Source organism: Scomber scombrus, chromosome 2, assembly GCF_963691925.1.
Source record: "Scomber scombrus chromosome 2, fScoSco1.1, whole genome shotgun sequence".
NCBI classification, from domain to species: domain Eukaryota; kingdom Metazoa; phylum Chordata; class Actinopteri; order Scombriformes; family Scombridae; genus Scomber; species Scomber scombrus.
Window position 1 is genome coordinate 27,522,416 of NC_084971.1, and position 14,976 is coordinate 27,537,391.

The 14,976-nt window shown below is 40.4% G+C and overlaps 1 protein-coding gene across 1 annotated transcript in view; it reads right to left on the minus strand.

Moving 5' to 3' along the window:
• Positions 1-12,832, minus strand: part of grin2ab (glutamate receptor, ionotropic, N-methyl D-aspartate 2A, b) — a 96,300-nt gene extending 83,468 nt beyond the window's left edge. The window contains exons 1-2 of the mRNA XM_062434255.1: positions 12,815-12,832; positions 11,791-11,997 (exon numbers count right to left, since the gene is read on the minus strand). Of these exons, the coding sequence (XP_062290239.1) occupies positions 11,791-11,997; positions 12,815-12,832 (225 nt within the window). The remainder of the gene's footprint in view (positions 1-11,790; positions 11,998-12,814) is intronic.
• Between the last annotated feature and the right edge of the window lie 2,144 nt (positions 12,833-14,976).

Here is a 14,976-nt window from a genome sequence, read left to right on the forward strand (position 1 = left end):
GGTTAGAGTCCTCCTCAGGCTTGAGCCAAGGAGACGTGTTTGTTGGTGTCAGATCTTACAGCTTCACCGGCGTCCGAGAACCAAACACTTCATATTCAATCAAATATTGTTTAAAGCAGCGGTTATCAAAGTGGAATCCGTATAATATTTAATATAAAAGCAAAGGTCTTATCAGGTGGGGGTCCGTGGTCTTTTATTTGTGTCAGTTTGGGGATTCTTGATGTTAAAAAGTTTGAGAGTATAACCCTGTATAACACAGCTACTTCTCCAATTATAATAAGAAAAAAACTAGACCTTTAATAAAATGTTTTTAATGTTTAATTAATTTGATTTGCATCTTGAACAGCATCTTGTCAGGGGTGTCCCATTTTTATCGCGTCTGCTTCCTGGAAAAAAAGAAAATGCAAACTATAAAACTGTTCATGATTCAGTTTTATAGTTTTTTAGTTTAAGTATTCATTGTCTGACATTTTTAAAATAATGTCAGACAATTAATACCTGTCCCCATCTTAATAAAGGTCGGTGAACTGTGTAAGCACCAGGAGAAAACAATGAAAATAAGCCCATCCTTGACAAATATATATTGTATTTTATAAATGTCAAACAAAAAATATTTGATTGTGCTCTGGTCGCTGAATGGTCACTGCATATTACACATAACTGCAATGTCCCTGATTCAATTCCAGCTAGGGACCTTCGCTGCATGTCTCTCCTCTTGTTTCCTGTCCGCCTCTTCGCTGACAGCTATCCAATAAAGGCAAAAAACAACATTCTATAACACTAATTAGAAAAATGACTCCCGGCATTGTGTTTTTTAGCATATTTTACAATGTCAAACCAGAACAAGGTGTAATTTTTGTATTTTATTTGAAGGCAAACTTAAAGCAAACAACATCAACAATACATGATATGGGTATGGTAATGGAAATATACGGAAATTAACAAATAAACATCTTGTGGCATAATCTTGGTTAAAACAACCAGATTTAATGCAAATATGGTTAAATATCTTCCATATTCCTCAATCACATGCACATAGTACATTACTTATTGCGGGGCCACACCCCCTACATGCACATTCCTCCATCACTAGGGACTTTTTTGGGAGGGAAGGGTTAGGGTTTGGGGTGGGGGGTGTTTTTGCTGTTAAATAAAAGTATTGATTAAAGCTGTAATCACAAATAAATCAGTCAAAATGTTGTTTTAAAAATTCTTTGTATGAGTTTGCATGCATGTCTGCTTATGACAAAAGTATTCAGTTGATACAGTTTGCATAATTTACCCCAAATTTCCCATAATTCCCATGGAAAGTTTCCAAGTTGGAATATTTCCAAAATTCCCCATCTTAACTTCCCATGGAAAGTTTCCAGAAATGTTCCGCCCCTTTGCAACCCTAGATATTGTCAATGCAAATTTCTCAGCAACTGAGCAACAAATACAACATAACCCAGAAGAGGAAAAAATGCTCTTTTACCCCTAGTGAAACTTCTATCATACCATACGAAATTGGTTTCATTTAAATGCATCAGCAGTGCATCACCTCTAAGTAATCTTAATACAGGTATACTTTCACATCTTATAATGAATATGCTTTTTTGTGACCTGGGAGTGCCAGGGTTTATATACTCCAGAGATTGCTTCGCATTTACCAAGTCTCAGTGTGTGTCATTATCCACCCACCCAGATACTGAATTGCAAAACACAAATGTTTGTTGTCGTGTTTCGGCAGCCGAATGTGGTGGAAAGGTCTTGTTTGAAATATCACATCTTTATTTGTTTAACACTGATGTAAGTTCCAAGTGCCTTCCTGCTTGTCCTCTGAAAAAAGAACCCGCCTGCTCCCCACAGCCTTTTAACAGCCCAACAGCCTTTTTCCACATCAAAATTTAAGCAATGCAGAGAAATGTGTGTATATGTGTTAGGGGCACACACTTTTGGCCAATTCTTCTTTCTTTTTTTTTTTTTTTCTTTTTCCAGTGCTTGTGGTACATGTGGAACCAGGGGAATAGAAAATGTCCGCAAGAGTTCTGTCATTCATATTTCATTGGTAATAAATATGAATAAACAAGGGCAATGCCAAACACCAGAAAGGGCACACTCTGTCATTCATTGGGGGACTGTGTTGTGAGTTTTTGTAACTGTGTTTGTGTGTATGTCTATATCTGTGTGTCTCTGGGTTCGACTTTGAGGGCATTTGTGGGTTGTTTTTTTTTTGCAGGGGAAGGATGTGAAGCACGAGAGAGAAACAACTCCTAGAGGAGGAGACTTGCAGGCAAATAAAAAAATAAAAAAGGTGTGGGTGGGGTTAAGAAGAGGGAAGAAATGGTATAAAAATAAAGTTATTACGAAGCCGTGCCAAGGTGGGGAGCTGTACAGTCTTTTCTGCAGGATAGCTGTGACCTTGAACAGAGGGGAAGAGGTTATAATATGAGGAAGAGGGATGAGCACCATCATATTTCACATTTGAATTTTATTTCAGTCTTCAGTATTAAAGAAGAGGAAAGATTAACATAAATTGAATTTACAAGAACTGGCATTATTAGGTGCAACCACACGGTACATTTATATATATAATAAGTATATTCTTCACATGAATTTAAAGAGTGTGTTTGTTTATAGAACTTAAAACTTAATTAAAAACTGTGTGTTGAAGTGTGGCTGACTCCGAGCTCCAAGAACAGCCAGGTTACAAGAGCATGGCACAGTATGATAAGCCGAGAGTGGGCCATCCTTATGAATACACAATGTGATTGTTCCAGCTTTCAATTATTGAGAAGACCTGAAACATTAAAATGACACAGGACGGTTGTAGACAGCTACTGGTAAGGACTTGTTAGACAACCCGATGTAATGATAGACTAAATTCACGTTTTAATTTTTAACCCAAAACAGAATTTGTACTCATTTTCATGCATAGCAAGTGCGCCAATCTCTTGAACGATATATTATTGATGGAAGTCAAGACATTTGTTAATCCACCAAATGTATTCTACAAAGACTACATATTGATGTAATAACTTAAATTACTTGAGTACTGATACGACAGATGTACATATCTAGAAATGATAAATGGCTAATACCTGTAGACGAATTCAATTATACACTTAAAGCTCTGGTCCTACTTTCGTCGTTTGATGTCATATATGAAGGATCTGGGACTAACTTGGCTTATTACTTTAACAGATTGATGAAGTCAGCAATGATCCAGATTCAGTGTCTAAAAAAAGGACCTCAGATATGACTTATAAATCTTCTATAAATGGACTTAGTTCTATAATGGTGGTATACAAAACATGAGTACATTACAATTAATCGAATCTTAAATAATTGAGGTTCATGGCCAAAGGCATACAGCGCATTTGACAGCAGCTTTTTTAAAACCCTCCAACATGTGGATCTGACTTTGATCATACGTCTCTGGGCACCAGAGTCTGGCCAACATATGTTTTTTGATGTGTTGCTCTTAAATACTACACTTGGCACGAGGAAACGGGGGCTTTCGAATATTCCCACATCAGCGAATGCCCCGTCTGGCTGAGACGGCACCTGTCGCGAGCAATGGGAAGAGTGGGAAAGGGGGGCATTTTACCTGGAGTAACAGATTTTAGATGATTTGCGGATGTTGAGGGAATATTTTTGGCTTCTACAACTTGCTGCCTGGCAAGAGCTCTCAACGAGATCATGTAGAAAAAGAAATGTAAACTGACTAGACACCGAGACTAAATCAGTCATCAAGGTACTATTCATGTGTAAATCTGTTTAAAAAACTCAACACGTCAAAGATTTCTCAACAGATAGCGATGTTGTTTAATCTGTTAAAGCCTAAAATACTTACACACACTGATGGTAGGACACCGCATGGCTGCTTAGCTGTCAATTTATTTTGAATATTTCAAACATTAAGATGCCAACCAATAGTGTTGGATGGTGTTATTTTTTGTTTTCATGCTTCACAACGATTGATTATCATGTTATTTGTATTCAAGTCTCGTTTTCTTCGATTAGGAACCACCTACGCCTGCTGCATGCTTTAGTTTGCTTATTTATCAAATCAGTGTATCTCTCAGGTATTTAAATATAACTGTGTTCCACTTAAATCAAGGTCTGGGCTTTATAGTTGTACTACAAATGCTCTGACTACCTTGCAGATTTGTCACTGTTTGATCTACAACTGCATAATTAAAAGTAATAATCTTTTTGAGATTGCACTTTTCAAATCACAGTAACTCAGCGCTTGCAAACAGATACAATAGAAACACACACACAGAAATCAACAGCAGAATCAATAAAAGCAGTGCTCCAGGAAGTCTCCTAGGTGCTGTGTTTGTACAAACTGGAAACAAAAGAGAGAGACCTTTGACTGAGGCAAAAACACTAACTTACAAGAGTCTAAGATGACTTTCACAAAATCAATAATGGATGCAACAGCTTAAATTTAAAAATATTTCTTTCTTTGAAGAAACAAGCTTACCAAAAGATGAAAATGTATATTTTATAATTTTTCATCTAATGAACGCATCTGTATCTCTCCATCTACGCTTAGGTATACCCATGGGTTTCCATCTATGTAGGCGGAGAGCACATTTGCATCAAAACATTTTATTTTAAACTACATTTGCATTAAGTACTTATGTCATTCTCCTATCACTGGCATGACAGTGACTGTGACTGACAAGCCGACAGCAGGCTTTGACACTGACATGAAAGGGCCACGGATGTATGGCAGCAAACCGAAGCTTGCGAGCCACACTGTCGACAACCATGGACGTACACCCTGGCTTACCGAACAACAACATTTTGGCTTACCCCTTCATCACGAGCCAAACAGACATAATCTGCTGAAATCCATTTTACATACATTTTCAAACATCTAACAGGGCATCATATAGCACATTTATATCATTTAGCAATCAGATCTCTTTAAACTGTATTGTTACCTTTAAAGAAAAAAATCAACCCAACAAGTTGAAATGTCACCATGTCACCAGAAATGTTTCTGGAGACCTCAAGCAAACACAGCAACATGCTTCTGGAAAAGGAAGTAGCTCCGATCTCGCAGCTTTGCTTCCCTTGACCTGGGACACACCACTGACAAATCCTCCATCTGCACCTACCTCATTTGCATATAGAGATCCAATCATAGAATTGCGATAATGAGAATACTCAGTAACTTAATATGAGATTTAGTTAGCGTCAGGCACAGGCTGGGCTTGGCAGGAACGAATTGGACCAGACAGAGATTTGGCCAAAGATTCAGGCCCGTGCAGTTTTTTATTGAGTCTCTGAGCTGCTGAAAGCTCAGCTTAGTCAAATATGAATAACAGCCCACTGAAGGCTGAAGAGTAAAGGGATTGCTCCAAAAAGAAAAAGAAAGGGGATTTTATTCATTTAAAAAAAAAAAAAAATCTTTAAAGCGATCATTTAAAATCATTTTAAAATTGTTCGAGTGCAGCAGTGGATGAGTTTTATGGTGCTGAATGACACTCAATGCTTCATAAAAAATCTTGATGACAGAACAAGTCTCTGAATGAGACTGAGATACCTAAACCATGAATGTAAACCCCAAACCAGGAGAAAAAACATATTTTTGAGACATAATTAGTTAACAACAAAATTACATTTCACAATTAATTTGTAACCAAGCTTAAATCATCTATTGGAGCTGTTGTGATTCAACAGTTTGTTGCCTTTGGGAAGCACTTTCTGGATCTTGAAAAGTGCTCTATAAATTAAGATTTATATTAGGAGAAGCTTTCCGAAGAAGAAGAAGAAGAAGAAGAAGAAGAAGAAGAAGAAGAAGAAGAAGAAGAAGAAGAAGAAGAAGAAGAAGAAGAAGAAGAAGAAGAAGAAGAAGAAGAAGAAGAAGAAGAAGAAGAAGAAGAAGAAGAAGAAGAAGAAGAAGAAGAAGAAGAAGAAGAAGAAGAAGAAGAAGAAGAAGAAGAAGAAGAAGAAGAAGAAGAAGAAGAAGAAGAAGAAGAAGAAGAATGCAGCTTAAAGTTCTTTACAACAAAAAACGATTGAAGGAACAGCTATTTCTAATTGACAGACATGGATTAAAGGTTTAATGTCAACTAACAGTAAATTCACTTAAGTTTCTGCTAGCCAACATAAAACATATCCTCACTAACAAACTACAACTCTTGAATGCTTTATAAACTTTTTCCACTACACAACCATTATACATTATACACTTCATTATGATCTAAGGAAACCTGTATTTGATTGAGTTATTGATTATATAATATTCTTAAAAAAAAAAAAAAAAAATACCCCAAAAAATTCAAATAGCTTCATTGAAAAAAAATTAATTGCGTTCAATATGAATTTGAGGAACTTTGATTGTAATGAGGAAAAAATAATTTAGGGAAGATAATAAAGCCATTTGACTCGTTTCTGTAGCCGAGTGATGAAATTCCTTACGGACTTAACGTCATTGGCACAGTTAACACTGAGCACACACTCTGCCAGACTTTCTTTTTCGTAATGTAGCTGCCGGCTCATCAAGAGAATTACAATATCTATTCTTTTTACACCCTCTTCTAACCAATAGAGCGGCGGTGCTGGTAGAGTATGATTGTGCGGCTCCATAGCAGCATTGTTTAAAGAAAGCCCCGCTGTGCGTGTGTTATCTCTTATAGAATAATGATGTCTGGTTCATTTTGAAAACGTATTAGCTGTCTCAGTGATGCACTGAGCTAATTGTGGCGTAACATATGTAATACGTTAAAAATGTGAAAGTGGAGGCAACCACCATCTCTCATGGAATCAGTAAGACCGCCAACATTAGCAGTGATCGGTGTGGGGAGACATAAGATAATGAAATATTCCTCATACATTTATGTGACTCCTCTGCTCATTGTAACCGTGGAAAACTGAATCAAATTGGATTTTTAAAAGCTAAAAAATGTCTTAAGTAGGACAGTGCTATATCAGTCTGAACAAAAAAAGTCTGGCGTCTGTAAAAGTATAAAATTGGTATTGGCCACAATGACATCGCCAGACTGGACGCTCTCAGGCACTTCCTAAGCCTCTTTTTGAGCTTGGACAACCCCTCAGACTGAGAAAAAAGTATAAAAGGCATCATTTAAGGTAACAACTAAGCCTCCTATGAAGCTGGAAATGTTCTCCCTCTCAAAGCCACATGTTGTGCTTTATACTAATCAAGCTAATTCAAAAGCAAACTTCGCAATAGAAACAGTGGGGGGCTACTATCCAAAATGAAACATCCACCATCTTGAAAGCCTTTAAGCTTTCAGCTGAAAAATGAATGCTGACATCAAAAGAGAGCACATCTGTATGCATCTTCCCCTTTTTCTTTTTAACAATGACCACTGACTACATTATTAATACTGAGGCCTTATTAACCTTCAAAAAGGATCATAGAAGTTTTAAATATGCGCTAACCACTATTTTTTATATCAATAATGAAACAAAAAGACTGTGTGAAATGTTAAAGATGCTGCTCATAGTGATGAGTCCATCCTCTACTCCACTCACTCTGTGTAGCGTTTTAGTGTCTTTCAGCTTCATGGATTTTCAGCCCACAAATTCACTGTTGTGGTTTCGCCTCTCTGCTCTCATCAATCTAGTTTCCAGCTGCAACAGACAGCTGTTTACATTAAAAAATGAGCTGACAGGAGTGCTTTGGTAGAGTGGTTACCGCACATGCCACATAATCACAGCGTCACTGGTTCAACTCTGGCGAGGGACCTATGCTGCATGTCATCTCTCTCTCTCTCTCTTTCTCTGTCTCTCTCTCTCTCAGTTTCCTGTCAGCCTCTATGCAATGTACTTTCAAAATAAAAGGCAAAAAAAAAAAGACCAAAAATATACATTTTGCAGCCAAAAACACACCGACTCTGCAAAGAGTTACATTGTAAAATGAGCTGACATAATCTCAAAACAACATAAATTCAAAGATCTTTCTGAGAGTCCATTTCTTCGACCATCCAGCTGGTCCTTCCATCTGAGACTATTGGATGAGAGACTGTTTTGACAGATTTGTTGGTTGAAATAGAAAAAAAAAATGTTGCTTTCAATTCAAACTAAAGACGTAAAGCTGGCAATTTCTCGGTTACATCTCTATTATGCTCCTCGTGTCTCTACATCCACCCTGAAACCACCTTTCCATCAGGATCAAGATTAAATCCTGATTTTCAGCATGAAAACCTTTTTGCCTTTGAGTCATGAATAACACAGATACACGATTTAAGATTGATTAAAAGTTGGGTTTAATTTTCAAATCCAACCTGTTGAGAATTAATATTTTACAGGTTTGAAAAACACAATTTTCAAATTTATTCAACTACTTTCAGTAAAGTTAAGAAAAACTGAAAGTAAAGTCACTAATCAATGTAGTGTTAGTGTCGCTGCTATGTGGAGACTGCAGGACCACAAAGCTGCTTCCATTACTCCCTGTAATGGTAAACACCGATATGACGCACATTTCTTTATCATAGTTATGAATGTGAAGCCATCTTTTGATTGTTAAGTCTGAATAAGAAGCTTCACTGTGGATTATTATCTGAGTTTTAGGTCCCGCAGGATAAACACACAAACAAAAAATCTGTCAATATTCAAAATATGTTTAAAAATATATAAATGCTTGTGTTTAAAGGTTAATTAACAGATAGGGGTGTGACGATACACTCAGCCCATGAGATGAGACAAGCTAAAAATATATTTTTAAGAAAACTACATTATGGAAATAATGCAGGTGCATTTTGAAATGTTTTAACTAATCATCTTATATAGATAGAAAACCAATCGTCTTTTTTTGTTGCACCCCTTAATTATAGCTTGCGAGCGAGTCAACATTCACTTCGACAAGAAATATCGTCACGTTTTAGTCTCGCGAGATATCATCACACCCCTATTAACAGATGTAGAAAATCGCCACAAAAACATCAGCTACTGCTCAAAAAACAGTCCCAAAACCTGTATTAGTCAAACCCCACTTAATATCACTATGGCTCACTAACTCATTAAATGAGACCACCAACTGCATTTTGATTAAATGATTAAACAGTGCACGTTCGCAAGAGGCTTTTGGGTTATTAACTTGTATCTGAGACTTCACTATCACACATCAATATACAGAAGATCAGCGGGGGTCAAATGAGTCATTATCATATGTCACTCAGCCCCTTTTCACTGTTAATTGCTAGGAACAGAAACATGAAAACACTCATTTTCATCCACTCGAGCCTCGTGTGAGTAGCATTTGACCTGCGATTGTAAAGTACAAAGTCGGCAACTGTGAAGGCAGGGCATCAGCTTTCACAGTTCTTCCCTCAGTTCTTACATTAAAAAGTCAAACGTAACCAAATTTCGGCAGTGTGAGTTCTGATGCAACGCTGGTTCAGGCACTGTAGCACGTTAAATTGACTTTAAAAGAAAGCACTCACTCAGCAGCTGACAGCTAAAGGCCACGCCAGAGGCTTGATGGCTGCACGTGGTCGGAGTTGTTAATGTTCCTCGCCAGAACCACACCGTCAAAAACCTTTACTTTGATATACAGTTTGTCAACTTCAGTGGACAGTGAGCTTTAATCAGAAATACTGTGCTAGATAAGCGGATTATTTGCTGTAGCTCTTATCGCAGGATATGTCAATATCCTTCAGGACAAATACAGCTACAGTACAGGGCAGAAAGGTGAATATCACACCCACAAGTTCTTTGGCTTTTCCCTTTTTTAAGCATCTTTATAATTATTCTTCATTAATCCTAGAATGAAATATTGTGTGCGTACTCCTACGTAAAATCCTCTATATATTTACACGGAAGAGAGAGAAAAAAGAAAAGGGATATGAGGATTCCCACTTTGTTTTATTCTAGCCTTTGTGATCAAAAATGCTTTCACTGAACTACACAAAACATCAAGTCAAGCACAAGGAAAGAACCTGAAATATACCTCAGTAGTCTTATGGTTAAGTAATTATGTGTTAAAATCAAACCAACAAGTTCCAGGCAAGGATATTTGCTGACGAGCTATTCTTCGAGACTACGCCACAGTAATTGCACAATAATAAAAATAAAACAGCCACACGTTTTTGGATGACTTCAGTAAAAAAGTAGTGGTTCAACAGAGGAACAAACCCTGTATGTATCTTTCATGAAAAGAAAAAGAGACTTCTGCATGGTTGCTCTCAAAACCTTTCCCCACTTGCAGGCATATGTAGATTTTGAGCTAATTTTGAGCTCCAGCTCTAAAAATGTCTTGCACACTATTAAAAACCAAAAAAACATTGAAACCAGGATGACAGAGAGCATCACCTTCTGTAGCCTTTTATCTACAACAAAACCCTCCTGAATAATACCCTCCTTTAAGAATGCTTTTTGGAGGGGAAAAAAGTATTTAGCAGTATACTTATACAACTATAAGAGAGAAAAATACCATATAAATCTTTTGTTGGCAGGTACAAGCACTTGATGTTTGTGTAAATATCTCTGGATCCATTTAGGTGCCATCAAAATAATCTCAAGAGGGCCACCTCCTTAAAAGTCAGCACAATAACACGGTGAGAACAGAACATTTAATGTGACGGATTAAACAGCTTTAAGTGCAGCGAAACACAACAACACAGTCTCACTTCAGACTACACGAACATGCGGCTTCGAGACAATGAGCTCTGAACTACTGTACCTGCTTTGCCAACAATGGAGATGGTTCAGTGAGCAGCTCAGTGAGATGCAGCCCGACACATAATTTCAACACTATGTCATGCAGCAGCCAAAATGGGACTCAGAATATGGTATGCATCGCATCACCGACAATTTCTCATTTCTATGCTTTTTCCCTGTTTAGCTTTGTTTTCAGAAGTCGTTTAATAGCAGACTGTGAAATGTGGGAAAATACAAGGCCCAAGTGAGCGAGAAACGCTCTCTGGAGAGATAACAACAAAAAAAGAAAGTGAATACAAAAGTCGGCCTACTATAAAATACTGTTGAGGTTTTAAAGGTGTTATGACATCACACCCAGAATCCATTGCAGCTTTAGCACAAGATATTTATATTAATGAAGATAGCAACTGCTCTCGACATTCACCGCTCCCCACTCTACTGCGTTTATGCCCTACAGAGTTGATCTCCTTTTGTGTCATCCCACTATTCAGGAAAATAGGCTACTGCTGAGCACGTCGTCAGTCTCTATCCACTGTTCTCTACAACACCACAGTGAGTATGGTATGGCATGACTGATAATTTGGCCCAAAATCATCATGTGAAATGCACACGCACACACACACACACACACACACACACACACACACACACACACACACACACACACACACAAAGAGAGAGAGAGAGACACACTATTTAGAATTATAAATGGGGTGCTTTACTTTGCCACCAGATAAGATTAGTCCAATGGAGAATTATGGGTATTAGGACTACACTGTGTATCCTGTCATGTCAGACTCCTATACTCAGATATGCCAGACTCTTATAGTTACCCCCCTGTAACATCTGTATGTGCATATGTGCCTATGAGTGTGTGTGTGTGTGTGTGTGTGTAATAGCTTCCGTGTCCCTGAGAGGAGAAGACACTTCGTGTGTCAGACTTGGCACGGGAAGCGGGAGGAAAAACGGAAGAAAATGTGTTTCTACAACGTGACTGCATTCAAAGCCTGAAAACTGTAATTTGAGATATGAATTCATTACATGGCCTCTCATCAGCAGCTGGGGATAATGTGATGCAACAGCGCCGCTTAGCGACCCGCAGCACTCCGTCTGAGCCGCTTTGACTGTGTGCCCCCCACCCCCTCCACCCCTGATCGTCGTCCTTACCTTCGGTGTCACAAAGCGTGGCTTCTGCGGGTTTGCGGTCGCGGAGGTTTTGCGCCTTCTTCTGCGGAGTCCGTGCGATGAATGTTGTGTTTTAGTGCCGTGGTGCGAGGCCCCGTGCAGGCAGCCACCATCACCTGTCCGTTTACTGGCATTTTGGTTCCTTCTCACAGCGTCAGTGAAACCAGAGGAAAAGTGTTCAAACTTGATCTGAAAAAACAATAAAATAAAATAAATAAATATGTTATTGCTTATTGCCATGCAGCTGTCATAAGCGACTTGTTGAATTTGACTCCCTTCTATAAAAGGATGCGCGCCTACAGGCTGGTGCCTATATGAGCTACAAACATTATTACCCAATAGCATTACAATCCTCATGACTTATTAGTATTTTAACAGTTTAAATTACATCAAATACCAGCTGAGTCCAAGTGCCAGTGCGTGTGTTAAGCAATGATTGTGTGTTTGTGTGTGTGTGTTGGTGCGTAAATGTGCGCGTGTCTTTTAGGGATGATGAGATACGGGCTTTATTGGATGCAAAGCTTGTGTGAAGAAAACAACACAAGTTAAAAATCCAAAGGTAGAATGGTGAGAACGGTGAGAAAGGCAAATTGGTACTCTCACTCTCTCTCCGTGTGTGTATGTGTGTGTGTGTGTGTTGTCAGAGAGGGAGAGAGGCAGCGTTAAAAACAGCCTGTGGCTCCTTAGCGAATATTCCCCTCACGCTCCTCTCTCCGGTGCGGGGCTCCTCTATGTAGGGCATGCAGCAGGTTGTGTGTAGTGGACTCGGACAAACGAAGGAGCCTTAGAGGAGCACAAACCAGCCACCCCACCACCCCTCCTCTCCTCTGCTCCACTTTGAGAGGAGAGTGAGTGTGAGGCAGATATGAAACCACTGAACCCCGGCAATTGCTGCTTAATTTCCGCGTCACCCCCCACCTCCCTCCCCCAGAGAGGAGAGAGTTATCCAGCTCTCAGCTAAAACAAAAAAAACAAAAACAAAAACATACTAATTAGGCTAACTCACCCCATTCCCGTGACACATCTCTCCAGGCAGCCAGGTGGAGATGACATTGCAGCCTGTTACTCCATTCGGGTGCCCTCGGCAGGAGTAGGAATCACATACGACTCTCCTCCGTTAAATGAATCCATCAATTTCTCCTCCATCAAACCCCCCCACCCCCCCCAGAAAACCCCCCCAAAAAAAACACAACACACCGCCACACGGATAAATCCACCTGTCTGTCTCTGAAGACCTCCCCCCGTCCACCGCCACCTCTTTCTCCCAGCAGATAGGTATTCCTCTCCGTTAAGATTGTTAAAAACGTCCATTCAGTGGAGGAGACGGACTGGGGAGGGGGTAAAAAAGAGGGGGGGAGAAAAGAAGGGAGGAAAAGAAGAGCCGATGATGCGCGCAGGGGGGGATGAGTTAGATTCTAGAATCCAAAATAAGCGTTGGTTTGGAATCTCCAGTGGCAGCCCCGCGCGTTCCGCAGTGAGGGCTCGTGGTCAGGTCCGCGCGCCTCCTCCTCCTCCTCCTCTTCCTCCTCCTCTGCTGTCCTCCTCCTCCTCGCGCTGCTCGCGGATTCTTGGGAGACTGAAAGGGGGGGATTCCGTCACAAATAACATCAAAACACGCACACACACACACACTCACTCACGCACACACACTCTCTCTCTTTCTTTCTCTCTCCCTCTGCGTCTCCCCTTCACGCGCTCTCCAGACGAGCACCGCGCGCCCAAACAGTTGGAACAAGTTTAAAAACGGGTCGAGTTCTATTTGTAGCCTTTTCTACGTCGCGAGGAGAGGTGATGCTCCGACAGCCGACCGACAGAAATGAGGAAATATTCTCCGGCAGGCTCTTTTACCCCACAGCCCGCCCGCCCACGCTTCGCTGGCTGAAGGTACTTACACATCAGCCTAGTTAATTAAACATATGGGCACCGGGCCTGAATGAGAGAGGGGATGGTGTGATGGAGGAGGGGGGGAGAGAAAAGGGGGTTGTGATGGTGGTGGAGGGTGCAGACTGGGGTGACTTCATCTTCCCATTATAAAATATCAAAAAGATGTGACGAGTTAAGAAGGAGCGCGCGTTAGGGAAATTTCGCCATGTCTACCCCCTTTCCTCCCCCTCAAAAAGAAAAGAAAAGAAGGGACTCCAACTTCACAGTTCGTTAAACTGATAGTTTATGTAAATCTTCCTTGTCTCTGTCGGGTTTTCCTGTCTCCTCGTGTTTCTTCTCCAACAAAAATGAGGACGCAAGAGAGGTACGGTGCACCATCATCCGTCGTTTGGCATCACCTGGTGCCACCTCGCCAAAGAAGTGCAAATATCTCTCTTTTTCTCGCTCTCTCTTTTTTTCTCTTAGCGTGTGTGTGTGTGTGTGTGTGTGTGTGTGTGTGTGTGTGTGTGTGTGTGTGTGTGTGTGTGTGTGTGTGTGTGTGTGTGCGCGCGCGCGCTGTGACGACTGTCTCGGCGTCAAACTACTCGTCGTGCCTCCTCTCCTCAGAACAGTCACTGCGCACAGATAAAACATTTCATTATCCGTTCATCTGTTGTAGACCAGTCCCCCGTGCAGACACCTCTCATTCCCCCAAAATGAAGATACTGATCCCTTAAAAAAAAAGAAGACTGCATTGAATTGTTATAGCTGATCATGTGTCATGTTCCCTCGTCAGCGTCAGAGTTTGCTATAAAAGCCACGGGTGAGATAAGGGGAAATAGAGGCAACGCTTGTGAATTACACAGCCTCAATTAAACATAATTAGCAGATCAAAACTGAAGCACAGGGGGTCCTCGGGGAGCGCTGACAAAACTCCCCCCTCTCCCTCCATCCCTCTCTCTGCATCTCCCTCTGAGTGTTGCCTTGGAGTCCCATTGCAGACAGATGGTGTAGATACTGCATGGGGTCATGTTAGCAGGCCTGGGCTCTACTAGGTCTGGCTGTCATAAGCTGAGTTACACTATGAAGCAAAAAAAAGCTCAGTGTAAGCAAACCAGAGGGCTTATTATTAAAGAACACTTCACTTCACTACTCTCCTCTTCCTCCTCCTCCTCCTCCTCCTCCTCCATCCCTAGAATAAAAATCTCCACCTGTTGAGGTCCTCTATCCTCCTCCGTCAGAGCCAGAGCCTTCGAGGCTTGGAATAAGAGAAATAGACAATTGCATAACGTGGACATAAAAGAG